Genomic DNA, 15,127 nt, shown 5'->3' on the forward strand with positions numbered 1-15,127 from the left:
AAATTTTAATTTATTTTTGCCTGATAGTTGACGAAAAGATTTTATAATCAGTGTTGTATTTTTAACGATCGAATTTCCCTTCAATATGCGAGAATATTTATAATTGCAAAATGCACCTCGACGTATCTCCAAGAATGAAATTCATCACAATTAAAAATCAATAGCAATAATCAATTGAAATCCCGCGCTGAGGATCTGAAAAGAAACCAGCGAAGATGCTGTACTGAAAACAGCTAAATTGAAAAAACCGTTCAAAATTCTGACATTTGCATAAATAAAAAAAAAAAATTTATTAACCTATAAATTTCGCAATGAAATCTTTCAATAATCTCTAAAACTGCTCTCTCGAGCCAGTGGATGCGAAAAATGAAATAACCTCGAAACTGTACGCGTTAGTGTGACACGAATTAAAATCAATTTCTCAGATCTGGTAAAATCGCTGTTTCTAAGTCCCATTGTAAAAATGATGGGTCGAAAGGAGCGAGTCTGGGCGGGAAATGGGTAAATAAACAAGGCAAGATCGAATCGTATAAATATAAGTTTATTTACATTGCAACAGATCCTCTTGTCAAATAAGCGACAAAAAGGTGATTACGAGAGAGTGGCTTTTTGTAGACTCGAAATTAATTCGTGAATGATTGATTGTACATATACATACACACACATATCTCCATACATATATGTGTATATACATATAAAATAATTACCACGGTTTTACAGCTCCACGATGCACATTTTTCTCTCTCTCTCTCTTTCTCTTTTTTCTCATTGAAATAATATTGTACAATCGAGGATATATTTAGCGTCTACGAGTTTTATTCTTCGCGCTCCAACGCGACGCTTGTGCATTCTCGGCGCTAAGTGCTTACACGATCGACGCTCCTCGTGAATTTGGTTTTCTTATTACGATCATTTTCCTCTCTCACTCTGTCCTTCTTATTCTCGTTTCCAGTTCTATTTCTATCTCTATTCCTATTTTTATATTGTTTTTCTTTCTTTCTCTTATTCTTCCTCTTCTTCCTCGATTTCCAACGCACAATTTATAGAGTACAAACGTTAAGCACTTTCAAACCTGAAAACGTACTCTCGTCACAACACGCCATTTAGAAAAAACGTACTGCTCTGTTATCCAACATCGCTTCTCCTCACTTTTAATACGTACAAAGTACACCGCGTTTACACACTCAGGCACACTCTCTTCGCCTCTAATCCTCTCGGACTTTATCCGCTATTTTATTTCGGATTTAAAACATATCACTCGAAGTATAAAACTCCAATGTACATTGAATTATTCAGGATTCCATTCGTTATAGATGTCGGTCAGAGAAATATCGCCGGGCATATTAAACATCATTTTAGAGTAAACGTAGATTCGAATCGTTCGAAATGAATTCGTCAAAATAAAACATATTTAAATCATTTGAAAACGAAAGATTTTCGCGAAATTAAAGTGTTGCATTTTCGAATATTTGAAGTTAAATAACTGATTCCAATATTTGCATTACCAAGATCGCAAACGAACGAACGCGGATTTTCGATCTGGTTTGAAAAGGAATGAAAATCGAATGCTTTCAGGGTTGAAAACAATGACGAGTAAAGCCAAATGAAATTTTTCGATCCCTGAGTAAAAGACTCCGACGTAGACTGAGTAGACATGGAACACTAAATGTATATAGATGCGTCTTCCTCGAAATATTCTTTACAAGCGATATATAAAAAACTTGAGCATCGTATTGCGAGTTTTTCCTTATTTTTCGTTCGTTTTTCCATACACTTTGTTTTGTTGTCATTTCTATAATAAATTAGACGATAATAATAGAGACTCGTCACGACGAAGATTGTGTAACTAATTCGATTCTTGCGCCGATCGCAGGCGTGAGGAACGAGAGATTTAGGTCGCGAAAGCCGTGTCGTCAAAGTTTTTTTCTTGTTATTTTTGTTTCATTTTTATCATTGCCCTCGCATAATTTATCTCACGGCATATCACTTTGGTTTTTTGTTTTTTTCGTCATCTTCTTTTTCTCCTTTCAGACGTGCAAAAGCTTTTTTACGCTGCGCAAACCTCCAAAGCTCGCGCATATCGGGTTCGTCACGAACAACTGACTTTTCGGAATTAGAGTATTATTACGGCTTTTTGGTTTTGAACTATTCGTGATCGATGCTACCCTCGAGACGGTTTTCATTTTCATCAAGTATTCTCCAAACGGGATATCCGCGTGTGAATATTTGTCCTTCGAACGATCACTACTCGGCATCTCCTTCGCTAATCTCGTCACTTCGTATGGCACCCACTTTATGTCACATTTATACGGATCGTTTTCATCGGCCAAATCCTTGGCCATGCGTTATGGGGGCGGCGGCCTCCTCTGGGGCTCCGGAGTGTAACGCAAACGCGCTCGCACGTACTGTGGACTGCCCGGCACTGAATTACTCTCCGATAATCTGCGCGGTGGCGGTTGAGGTGGCGAGGGCGAAACGTATCTGTTGAAAATTCCACGAAGATTTTTAGACGCAGAGAATATTCAAAGGGATGGGGATGAAAAAGATGAAAAAAAAATCGATTTGCACAAATGTGTTTAAGGCTAGAAAATTTCGATATTTTCGAAGTCTGGAAATATTTAGAACGTTGAATTGTAATAATTTTCTGATAATATAGATAAAATATTCATGATAATTTGCGATATTTAACAGGAACATAATTTTATTTTTACTTTTAAAAATTGGAAAAATTCTTTCCTCAAATTTGACCAAACCGTTGCGTTTCAGCCACATGCAACTAGAAAGAGGCGATCGATACCTTCGTGGAAACGACGGCGAAGGTTGATCGACTATGTTTCTCCGACCGGCGAGGGGAGATTCACCACGATTCATTCGCGGTGGTGGTTCCGGCGACGGTGCTCTTTCGCCACCGAGTCTGAGTCTAACGTAGGACGCAAAACGTTTTTTTGCCGATTCCTTTGAGTTTCCAGTAGTCGAATTTTGAGCCGACGTTATCGGGGGATCTTGTTTGAGTTGATGAGCGAACCGAGATATGAGCAATTGGGGACTGGTCGAACCGTGTGTACCATGAGGCGGAGGTTCCGATGGAAATCTGATTGAAAATAAATAAAAACGTTTCGATTATCATCACATTCGTATCAATTTAAATCACGAAGCGGTCTAAGTTGTTTTTTATGTTTTCAAAAATCGTAGAAATTTTGTTGCCATAGTCTCGAGAATTCATTTAGAAAATGACTAACGTACACCTTGAGGTGTCGTAAAGGATTTGTGCTGCTGAAAAAATTTCATTAAAACTGTTGTTTTTTTATTTTATTTTTTTTTTTTTGGAAATTTCATTTTCATGTTGTATGAAAAAAAATCTATTCAATGACTTTTTTAAAATTTCTCTAGCGAAATTTTTGTATAAAAAGTTCTATCGTTGTCAATAAACTGACATATAATGAGTTTGTGTGTTTATGACGGAGTCAGTATTTGAGCTATTTTTAATGAAAAAAAATATTTCTACTCATAAGAAAAATCTATGAGCATCGAAAGAATGCCTCGGCAAAAAATTTGAAGGGAATGGCTATTGAATGTTTAATCCTATGAATACAAGTTTCTAGCCATTCCTGAAAATTTTCCACGGCTGAGACATGACACCTGTTGTAACTGACCTTTTCCTGCTGATCATTGGACTGCCATAAATATCCTGAGATGGTGGATGCGTCTGCGGTGCGGGAGGAAGTTGTCCAAGCCTGTATTGTACAAACGGTGAATATCTTCCGCTTTCTACGACCGGTTGAACGACGCCAGGCGGATCAACGTTTTCTCTCCGCCAAGGAGAATAATCTCTGGCGAAAGGGCTCAAAGAGCGTGAAACATTTTGCCATCTATCACCGCTGTTGTCGCGTCGTTCTTCGAAACGTCCGTGATAAGGTGAATACGATCTGACTTCGTTCGTATCCCCGGAGTTGGTGTTTTCGTGTCGATAAGGCGAATAGGAACGTCCGTCGACATAAGCTTGTCCATTAGAAGAGCATCTTTTCGAAGCGTATTCCCTGCTCATTTGCTCAGCTTGTGATTTCTGCTGCTGCTGGTGTTGTTGTTGTTGTTGTTGTTGTTGGTGCTGCTGCTGTTGTCTCCAGGGTGAAAAAGGCCTCGATTGAAGGCACGTAGCCGGTTCCGTTTCGACGGGATTTACCGGCGGCGAGAAAGGCCTCGATATAACGACATCCTTTCGCTTTATCGCGTAAGGACTATACGGCAGATAATTAGCGCCGTTCTCGCTGCTTGAGCGTTGATGAAAAGGGAGAAAATTCATCGATGTATTGGATTGTTGTTCTTTGGTCGCGTTGCTCTTCATAAAAGCCGGTACTTCCGAATGAGATCTCAAATGTGCCGTTTGCTTTAATGACACGTGACCTCGAGGCTGATTTTGTTGCTGCTGCTGCTGTTGTTGTTGGTGTTGGGTATTTTGCTGGTGTTGTTGCCCACCCGACAACCTGAAACTGAATCGTATTTCGCTGGAGTAATAAAATCACGAAAAATCTTTTTATGTTTTCTTTTATCTTGAAATTACGAATTTATTGTTCTCAATTTATCATTTATCGTTGACTCTCCGGAACGTGGAGCTAAATCCTCGCGGCCAATTTAGCTTTCATCCGTTGCACACGTTGGTCAGTTGCTAACACACATTTCAACTCTTGAGTTAGCTGAAGTTAGAGAGTTGTTAATTATCATTTCATGCAACATAAAACAGGACAGAAATAGAAAGAAAGAAAAGGTGTTTTTGACAGAAAAATATATATATATAGAGAGAGAAAGAGAAAAGAGAGAGAGAGAGAGAGAGAGAGAGAGAGAGAGAGAGAGAGAGAGAGAGAACAAGAGAGAAAGGAAAACATAGATGAGAAAAAAGAAACAGATACAGGGAGTGTTGACTTTTTTCTACAAGGGTACAACGTACGAGAGACACCAAACCTAACTTTTCAAGCCTGTGACGATTGAAACGAGACAATGAATATCGTAAAAAAATAATGCTTCGTTGGGTCATCGAAAAAGAAGCTCATCAAAGTTTCGAAGCTGATAAAATGATATTTCCTTGGATGATTGTTGGCACCCCACGTAACCGGTGAGTCATCGGTTGTTTACGTGAGAGAATCGCAGAGCAAGGAAACGCCAAAACGCAAAAAAATAATGAAAATTTCGAAAAAAAATAGAAACTAAACAAAAATTGCAAAATGAGTATTTTAAATAAAATAAAAAGAATGCTTACCATGAGTGGGGGTTGAAGGGTGGGGTGTGTAACAGGCGCGTGCACAAACCAAACAACTCGAAATGAAAATCGGACAGATTTGTCAAAGGGATGTTTGTTCTTTTGGGGTTTCAGATTTCGTTTTTCCGTTTCGTTTTTTTTTCGCTTTGTTCAAGTAGATTTTTTGTTCATCGATTCCTTTCTTTTTTTTCTCATTTCCGGGCAATTTCGTTAGGACGTTTTGTGGAGCATGGGTGGACTTAAGGGCGAGGGACAGAGAGAGGGAATATGCTACGCTGCGCTGCCTCCCTCAAGCTCAACGCTGCAACACAATTCAATACGCACGCAAACTTTTAATTCTCATTTACGAGTGTAAGTTTGTTTTTGTCATTTTTCGTATTTGTAAATTGATTAATTTTTTCGGATTAAATATCAAAACGTCACCAAGATTTTAAAAATATTCGCCAATTTTCAATTCCACTATTCGACTATCTTCGCAATTTAATTTCGATAATTCAGGGACTAATTAAGCAATCAATAAAATTCAAATAAAATTTTCATTCAATCGAGTTTGATTCATCAAAAAACTAAACCCATTCAATAATTGTGAGTCGTTTTTTGAAATTCAAATTTTTTTCAAATTTCATGTTAATGATCCGAGACATTCTTCTTAATAAATTCGGCATGTTTTTATGGTCATCGTGAAGGTAAATAATCCAACCCGATATTAGGAATGCGTTAACAACGTTTCTATATTTTTAAGGCGTTATTCGCCACCTCGTCCAAACATTGGAACAATAAGACCTTCATCTATTCTCAAATTTTCCACAGAGACCACCAATCACCGATTCTCTTGATGTATACATTGGCAAATGTCTGATCTACAAATTGTGTAAGAAAAATCGAGTGAAAACAATCAAAACAAGAGAAAAATTAATTTCATGGAAAAGAAAAACAATAGAAAAAATTTTGGGAGGTGAAGGTCAAAATTGGTCGAGTTGACAAAAAAACTCCTGTTTATACAAACCCGGTTGATAGCGACGAATCAAAATAATACCCGGTTATTTTCAAACCAAACCAAACATTACTGATATTAGTCAAGAATATATCATGCCGTTTTACACGAGATCGAATTAAAATATAAAACAAATACCATTTATGCAGATCAGCGCAATCGTTCTATTGATTTCGCATTTTTCGACGCAAGGTCCTCGGAAAAATTATTCTTATTGCAAGTAGATTGTCAACAAAAGTGCAACTAAAATATTACAGCAACTTTTTTTTTCCTTATTTAAAAAAAAATTGAAAATCATTTACGAAAATGCGATCACCTAACGGTTAAAATACCAAGCAACAAGAAGTACCAACCTCGGCTCAAGTTGCTGCATTACTCTACCGAACCATTGACAACTGGAAGTCGGCAGAGATGAGGAATCTGGAGCAGTCTCGTCCTGAGGCGAATCGTATTTTCGTATAAACGAATGTTCCATTAGCTTGTGATACTTAGGCCGATGTTTATAATTTTTCGTCAAACAACACGTTACAAAACCTCGAAATTCTTTCGAGAATGTTGCATCCTGGGGCAAAGCAGGAGGATCGTCTTGTACTACCCTACTCAGGACCTGAAATTTTCATAAAAATTTGTCGTAAAGTATTCGAACGAAAATATCTGATACGGAAATGGGGAAATTTTTGTGAAATTTATGATCATTCCGAATGGGCTTTTTTAAAAGATATAACGGTCTATTCTGATTCGGGAAAATCATCGAATTGTTCACAATCTTTTCGAGTATCTCGAAACGTTTTTCCACAGAAAAAGCCAAGACTTCTTAAACGGAATACAGCAAGGAGGTAGACTAAGTTCATTGATTTAGTTATCATTATTTTCATTGCCTCTGAAGCTTCAAAGTAAACGCATTTGTCTATACTTTTTTTGAATCACTAGTCACCTAACTTCAAATTCAAAACCATTTTCTTTGATGATTATGATATGAAGTTGATCAATAGTATGAGGGAGTGAGTTCTTACTTCAAAATCAGTCTTGCAGTCTCGATAGGGAAAAACACCGGTTGCTAATTCAACCAGAGTGATACCCAAACTCCACACGTCTGCTCTTATATCGTAGTCTGGTTTTGTCGGATCAGGTGGATCTATCCTTTCGGGCTGTGCACAGAATCGAAATCTTACTATTTTCTTTATCACTGGGAAATGAGAATCAATTATATGTAAAATCCAATTAATGAATTACATTAAAAAGAACTGTGATTGTAAATGAACGCAAAACTCGTTGAGATTTTTTATATTTTTTTTAAGTACGAGTGCATATGATACAGGAATGTCTTGAATCTCACAAACTATCCTTAATGGGTCACAGATGAAAATACATAATACACAATAGATTTAAAGGTGATATTAATGACAGATTATAGATAAAAAATGAGGGATTGAAGATGAAAATTATAAGATAATAAAATTACCGCCATGTATGCTGCACAACCGGCGCTTCGTGTTTTCGCTTTACTGTCAACCAAGCGTCCTGATATACCAAAGTCGCATAACTTAACACCTCCCATCTCATCCAAAAGTATATTGCTAGGTTTAACGTCTCTATGTATAACCCCGTGCTTCTCTTTCAGGTACGACAACGCTTTCACGGTCTATACGGGACAGAGTGGGAAACATTAAAAATAAAAAGATAGAGATTCACTCGATTACAATAATTCCAATTTACTGATTATTATACTTCACAATTTAGAAACATCAAAAAAATAATGGATGATTCAGTCTCTTATGCTGTTCTATAATTTAGAAAAATTTTGAAATGATATTGTCAGTTTCAAAAATATTTTAAATAATTCTTCAACTGTCCAAATCTCATTTTTTATAAAATTTGATCTGTTATTTTACTATCAGGTGATAATGATTTGGATATTTCCGTTGAAAAAGTTGATTGAAAGAGAATTAAAAAATGTCTAAAGATATTATTGTTGAGTTGTGAAATACACCCACTGTCATTACTTTCCAAATGAATAAATCGTACTCACTGCTACAGTAACTTTGCCTAAAAATTCCTCAGGAATGGCCTGACGGCACTTTTTCAGCAGTTTGTCAAGGCACGTAGCCATGAGTTCCATACAAATCCATACATCGGATTCAGTTATGAAACAACCCAAGCACTGTACTATGTAAGGACAGTCGTGAGATTTCAGGACAACGTCCAAGTCCATAATTATCCTTTTGTTTTCCTCTGCATTACCCGATCTTCTCATTTGTTTAACAGCTATGACCACTCCGCTGGGCTTATGTCTCATCTTCACCACATGCCCACAAGTTCCATTGCCTAATTCGCCAAGATGTTCCAAGTCTTTCATGTCCGTATGATACTTTTGGCCATCAATATTCAATATCCCATTTTGCTTCATGATCTCCTGTAGCTTTGACTCAAATTCACCATTATGAGCCTTTGGGGGCATCATCTGAAGTACCGGCAAATCCAACTGCCGCTTCGGCCTTGTCGGAGTTCCCATGTCACCCACTAATAATTTTGGAAATAATATTTCATTAATTACTTGTTTTTTTTTTCCAAATCTGTTTAAAATATGAAGCTATTTGTCCTTGAGACTCTAATACTTCTTTCTCTCTTCCCATTTGACATTGCAATTGATGGTCCTACCAAGAAAATAAGGAAACAAAAAACTCAAAACTTGTAAACTATCAATGAGATCCAAATAAAAATACTAAAGCAAAAATATACATTTGCAACTATACCACATATGCAGAATCATACTCTTTGGACAAAAAATTGATTATTGGGCTCTTACTTCTTTGCTTAGTATTTTTTATGTATAATGCACAAGAGTCTCATATGTATTGTCATACCATTTTACATCCAAGGTATATATTGAAAAAACAAATTTTTTAACTGATTTATTATCAGTTGATATCCCAATCTGACATTTTTATATTTAGACCTGAATATTACTGATTGTCTATTTTTCATTGAATTTGAAAGTACGACTATGTGTAGATCAAGAACAACCTTAACCACAAATTATTTGGGAATAAAGATTTGTTCATTCTAAAACTGTACTACATATATTTATGAAAATTATTTCAATATCATAATAATGGGATTATCCATTTTGAGGCTTAGTTCATGTATTGAATACTTGCAATACCTTGAAATGGTGTTTTGATTCACAATAGCCGAAATATTGATAACATCAGAAAGAAAAAAAAAGCCAGAGTTTCACAAACTCGACAAAGTCCATTTTCAAGGACAAATTTTCGCACGAATTGCCCATGAATCTCTCGTCATAATGAAAAACTTCAAATTATAACGGAAATGAAAGAACAAACTTATGAAATTGAAGCATTATACGAATAAATTGAGTCGGAGCTTTAAAAAAGCGATGGCGTAATAAATAAATAAGCCAAGAACAACATAACCTATATTCACAAATATCGTACTGTCACTTTCTCTCAATAACATTTCACATTCCCTCAGAAAACAATGGTTGTGTCGAATTTTTTCATTAAGGTTTTGAGAGAAAGAGTAAGTTATGAAAAGAAATGTTGCTCACGTTGTCGAGGTCTTCGAGCAACGGGACTCGAGGTCGGTGCCGAGGATGACGGTTGGAGAGTAGCACTTCCTGGCACGATATCATTACTCTGTCGATCTCTGTCACGGGATTCTTTCTCCGCCCTCAGGCGTTCCTGAAGATCTAGTATCTTGTTCTCGAGGGTGCTCGACATCCTTGGTACCTCGTCGGACATTTGTCAACGCCGCGAAAAACCGCCGAACGTGAACAAACCACGCGACACTTACAGATTTTTTTTCTTATTTTCTCTACTTTCTTTTTCTATTTTACTTGACAATTTTCACTATCATACAGGGAACTTCATCTCTCACGTCGCGCACCTCTCTCTGCCTCTGCTCTCTTGGAGGAGTTCTCTCTCGGGCCCTTTTTGGCAAGCAGGCAGGCAAGAGCGGCGCGCCAGAGCAGCTACGGTAGTGCCACTGTTCGCGTATAGGACGGCGAACGCGGGAACTTGAACCCCCAACGCCTAATCTCACGGAGTAGGCGTTTTCGCAAGGTTTCAAGGTGTTTGCACACATTGAAAATCTACCGAAAAATTGACGTAACAATAAAATGAAATCGTAAAGGTGCAAAAAATTCAAAATTTTATTATGCCGCTCTAATTTTTCCGCCCTGAGTTCGATTTGGCCTGCAATACGACTAAAATAAATTGAAAGGAAAAACGCACCACATACAATTGGATTTTTCGCTCGAAATGGAAACATTTCGAAATGTGGTTTGCCTACTTTTTTCTCTCTGCCTATACGAGACTCCCTCGATTTTATTGCGAAGGAAAACGCGCAGAAATTCACGTTCAAAGCCGCAGCAGACGATCCTAATATGGAGCGTTTTCCAATATAACGATGAAATCTTGTCATTAGATGGTAGATCCATCCAATCGCTTTCTCCTCCACCTTCGGACTTCTAAACTACAATACACTACGATATTTCTTTTAAAAAAATTTTAATAAAAAATTCGTTATTTTATTTCGCAAAGAAAGAAGAAAACAAAGATTCAAACAATCATTTGTATTTTATAGAATTATATAATTTATTTTTTCATCGCTATTTCGTTTCGCGGAAAGTTTTTGCTTTTTTTGTTTCCGAAATATTTCCTTTATTCTTCTTTTTTTTTGCCAAATATCTAGAGTCCTCGATTCCGTCATTGAAGAACCGCGGCGTTCGCAGCTATGCTCGGATTGTTGATTATCTCACCCAAACTCTCCAGCAGCTCTTTCCTGTAATCGTCGAAGTCACCATCGATCTCGTTGATCGACTGATTCTCGATAACGTAAAGGCAACACTCGGTGTCCCTGATAAGGCGCTCGTCGTGAGATACTATTATAACACCACCCTTATAACCGTTTATTGCATCGGCAAGTGCATCAATCGATTCGATATCGAGATTATTCGTCGGCTCGTCAAGAATCACCACGTCTGGTGCGTTTAAGCATAACTCAGCCAGCGCAACACGAGCCTTCTGTCCACCTGATAAATCTTTCATTTGTATCGTATGAGCGTGCGAACTCAGGCCAAATGTTCCCAATTGCTTCCGTGCCTTTTCGTATTGCAAATCAAACAAACGCATCAAATACTCGGATGGCGTTTCTTCCGCTGTCAAATGCTCTCCTGAATGCTGATCAAATCTGCCGATCCTCTGAAATTCAATTTTTCAAATCGTTTTATTTACCTTTTTAAAAAAAATTTATAGGCTTTCGAAGAAACGAAAGGATCCTTAATTTTTTTTCATTTCTTGATTCGAAATTGTCATTGAAAATTTTGATGTTATTTCCACTGAGCATGATTTCTTAAACCAAAAATTTGTTCATTTTGAAATTTGAATTTCTACTTGTTTGATAAAAAATTTAATAAATTTAGTAACCTTCATGGAATCGCGGAAAAAGCAGGCAATTTTCCGTAAAAAATCTTACCAATCGATGATTTTTAATAAGTTCTCCAGAATTCGGACTAAGATCACCAGTCAATAGTTTCAGGAACGTAGATTTTCCGACCCCATTGGGACCAACGATAGCTACTCGAGAAGACAAATCGATACCAAAATCGACATCGATCAATAGGGGTTTTTGGCCCTCGTAAGCGAACGTAACGTCTGAAATAGAGTAAAATGTAGATTTTTATTAGGCACTCAGCTATTCGTATGACAAATTTTCAGTATGTGAGAAGACGTACTGTGAAGCCCAAGAATGGGTGGTTGTAAAGGCGGTGGATCCGGGAAACTAAATTTAACTATATATTCTCGTGGTCTTGCTAACAGTTCTTGCGGTCCAGTTTCTTCCTCATTTTTCTGCAATTTAGTTTTATTCTTTTCTTGCTTTCTTGTTAAAACTTCCTTTTGCTTTTTCTCAGCTGCTTTTTTACTCTGACCCGATGCTTTCATGTCTTTTATTCGTTTTTCTTGCTTCTCGTAGGCTTTGATCATTTCTTTTCTCTTTTGAACATACATTTTCTTGAACATGCTGTAATTGCCTTTATAATAGAATAGCTTGAACTGATCCAAATGAATAATATCAGTACAAACGTTGTCCAGAAAGCTCTGGTCGTGAGAAACTATGAGCAAAGTTTTCTTCCATCCTTGGAGATAATTGTCCAACCAAATGACTGCGTTCAGATCCAAATGATTTGTCGGCTCGTCCAACAACAATAAAGTTGGCTCAACAAAGAGAGCCCTCGCTAGAGAAACTCGCATTCTCCAACCACCCGAAAAATTCTTCGTTGCCCTGTTTTGCATTGATTTACTGAATCCAAGACCAGCAAGAATTCTTCGTGCTCTAGGTTCTGCAGAATCTGCACCAAGCGCTTTCAGCTCTTCGTATACCTGAACATTTTTTTAATGATTTAAAAAAAAAACCTGGTTTCCAAAGTCGAAAAAATTTCATCATGATCTGTAATTTCTTTATAGATAAAAAAATATTTACAAGTATTGAAATAATATTTATAAAATCGGAGCAACGACTCATTCACAATATTCATATCCAATTGTTTAGGCTTTGTACTATTGCAAAAAAACAACTCAAAGTTGTACAATTTGAAGAGGAAATATTTCCTTTGAACTTTTTCAGAAGTATTTTTTGCAACAAATTACCTCCTGCAATCTTGCTTGAACAGACTCATCTCCTTGTTCTGCTTTTTCTTCCAATAGTTTACACTCTTTCTGGAGTTCCTTGCACTTCACATCGGCATTAAGTACAACTTCTACAGCTGGTGTATCGTCAGCCACAACTTCTTGTTCACAATAAAGGACATCGATATTTGGAGGAATAGCAAATGCTCGCTTAGCAATGTGACGCAACAAAGTTGTTTTTCCATGACTAGGAATAGAAAATGAATGAAATTATGTTATTGAGAAATCATTATAAAAGAACAATGTTTAATTATGAGACTAAAATTCTCAGTCAAAATTTTAAGCTCTGATAATTCATTAATATGAATGAAAATACATAATTTTGTCAAAAATGAACATTTTTTTAAAGTCCATAGTTTCCAGCAATGTGTGCTCAGTTTCCCACTTTGATAATTCATTGAAAATTCTAATTCAAGAAAAAAAAGAGGCTCAAAGAAAATGAGCATTATATCAATATATCAAATTTGAAAATGAGTACTCACCCATTTGGTCCGACTAGACCGTACCGTCTGCCCTGTGCAATGAGTAAACTTGCATTCGTAAACAATTCTTTACCCTTTGCAGCGATACTGAAATTCTCTACTTTAATATCGACTGCGTTGTCTAGCTGTTGGGCACCACGATTTTGTGCAAGACTTTGAGAAACTGTAAAATTTGATTCCAATTCACTGTGTCCCTGACCACCAGTTTTGGTCATACGTTCCACCGTTTTTTCGTACTCTTGCTGTTTTTTCAACTTCTTCTTCTCCTTGTGGGTCAATTTTTTACCCGTTTCTTCGATTTCAACTTCTCCCATTTTTTCCGTCACTTCCGATATATTTTCCTTAGACTTTGACATATTGTTAACTATATTATTTCATATAAAAAAACGATATGGAGTAAAATTTACACCACCTTGCTCAACGTTGCTCGCTACTTTCTAGTCAACGTGCTTTAGGTATGGGTTAAAGCATCGAACATTTCAATCAGCAGTCGACAGACAGGCTCCTCGTCAATTAACGGGAACAGAGCTCATGTTTATATTCACCGTCAGATGGCGCTATGATAACATTCCAACCGCATTTCCGTTGTCAAATCCTCTGCAGTGTACTGGTAATTTTAGAACTCGATTTATTTTTTATTTCAATTCTGGCAAATGGTGTATATTTTATTCATTCGAATAAACCATTTAGCTTGTAAAAAGAAATAAATTGTTTAGAAATTAATGAATAATATTTCCTCCGACGATTTAATTAAAAAAAAAAAACATTTTGACGTATTCGAGAAATATTGTTTAACATATTTCTTTTTCTAATATTATTAAGAATAAATTACAAAATTGTAGTTCATAATTTATTTTGTATACCATACAAAATTCAACATCATTTGTACGTGGCTAAATAATTGTAAAATGCCTATTGAGAAAAATGATAAAAACAGAATATATTTTTCACCTTCAAAACGACCTTCGTAATCTGGAAGAAATAAAATTTACGAGGCTCGTCGAAAGTGCACGACATCAATTTTTTCTGAGGCTCTTGGTTTTTTACGATTCACACAATCAGAAAACCTCGAGTTTTAGGGGCACTTATAAAAAAGCTTTACAGCTGAGAAGCCTATCAGAAAAATATTGCACAATTTCCTTGTACGTTCGAAAACTCGAATAAATTTCGGAGTTAGTTTAACATAATATTTAGTCATGATGTTGGAAGTATTGACATTTGCTGTTACCGTGTAAAAATACAAATTTGCTGAATAATCAATAAATTCGTGATAAATATCGTAATTTCACCACCAAAATGCGACACACCACGCTAATTTCATTCTTCATAATTTTCGGAATATTGTTGGAAATATGTGACTCGTCGAATCTCGAAAAAAGAGAAACGAACGATGTCGTGCTCCGTAACAAAAGATCTCCCTTGGACATAGTAATCGTAAGGCATCGACCGAAGTACAGAAAAATATATATCTCAAGGCCGGGATTGAAGAGAAAAATCTTCCATCATTGGATTTCTTCGCACATACTGTTCAAATAAAGTGGAATCTTTCAAAACGTATTTGGACTGTTCGATCACTATATAAATGTGTTGGAGAATCACGTTTATTGAAATCTCAACCAAAAATGTGTTTGAAGCTGGAACCCTTGAAAACAAACGACGAATCTTTTATCTGGAACATCATAAGAAAACTTGA

At 36.5% G+C, this 15,127-nt stretch overlaps 2 protein-coding genes across 2 annotated transcripts; both read right to left on the reverse strand.

Annotated features, from left to right (window-relative positions):
• Positions 1-525: 525 nt before the first annotated feature.
• On the reverse strand, positions 526-10,223 carry LOC122410864 (serine/threonine-protein kinase 10-like). Its single transcript, XM_043419314.1, has 8 exons — positions 9,814-10,223; positions 8,275-8,765; positions 7,708-7,887; positions 7,259-7,393; positions 6,599-6,852; positions 3,654-4,487; positions 2,798-3,091; positions 526-2,481 (listed from the first exon to the last, which is right to left on the reverse strand). Exons 1-8 carry the CDS (start codon positions 10,004-10,006, stop codon positions 2,346-2,348), a joined length of 2,517 nt encoding a protein of 838 aa, XP_043275249.1. The 5' UTR covers positions 10,007-10,223; the 3' UTR covers positions 526-2,345.
• A 549-nt stretch (positions 10,224-10,772) lies between these two features.
• Positions 10,773-13,893, reverse strand: LOC122411053 (ATP-binding cassette sub-family F member 1). Its single transcript, XM_043419568.1, has 5 exons — positions 13,435-13,893; positions 12,914-13,139; positions 12,001-12,646; positions 11,742-11,920; positions 10,773-11,467 (listed from the first exon to the last, which is right to left on the reverse strand). Exons 1-5 carry the CDS (start codon positions 13,788-13,790, stop codon positions 10,973-10,975), a joined length of 1,902 nt encoding a protein of 633 aa, XP_043275503.1. The 5' UTR covers positions 13,791-13,893; the 3' UTR covers positions 10,773-10,972.
• Between the last annotated feature and the right edge of the window lie 1,234 nt (positions 13,894-15,127).

Source organism: Venturia canescens, chromosome 5 (genome assembly GCF_019457755.1).
Source record: "Venturia canescens isolate UGA chromosome 5, ASM1945775v1, whole genome shotgun sequence".
NCBI lineage: Eukaryota > Metazoa > Arthropoda > Insecta > Hymenoptera > Ichneumonidae > Venturia > Venturia canescens.

What these genes read in the sequence shown, in the direction of transcription:
- LOC122410864 (XM_043419314.1), bottom strand. Translation starts at nt 10,006, where the DNA reads ATGTCCGACGAGGTACCAAGGATGTCGAGCACCCTCGAGAACAAGATA. An exon ending in TGCTCGAAGACCTCGACAAC is followed by an intron (nt 8,766 to 9,813) that starts GTGAGCAACATT and finishes CAAAATTATTAG; the next exon opens with TGGGTGACATGGGAACTCCG. An exon ending in TAGGCAAAGTTACTGTAGCA is followed by an intron (nt 7,888 to 8,274) that starts GTGAGTACGATT and finishes TGTCCCGTATAG; the next exon opens with ACCGTGAAAGCGTTGTCGTA.
- LOC122411053 (XM_043419568.1), bottom strand. Translation starts at nt 13,790, where the DNA reads ATGTCAAAGTCTAAGGAAAATATATCGGAAGTGACGGAAAAAATGGGA. An exon ending in GGTCTAGTCGGACCAAATGG is followed by an intron (nt 13,140 to 13,434) that starts GTGAGTACTCAT and finishes TTCTATTCCTAG; the next exon opens with TCATGGAAAAACAACTTTGT. An exon ending in TTCAAGCAAGATTGCAGGAG is followed by an intron (nt 12,647 to 12,913) that starts GTAATTTGTTGC and finishes AAAAATGTTCAG; the next exon opens with GTATACGAAGAGCTGAAAGC.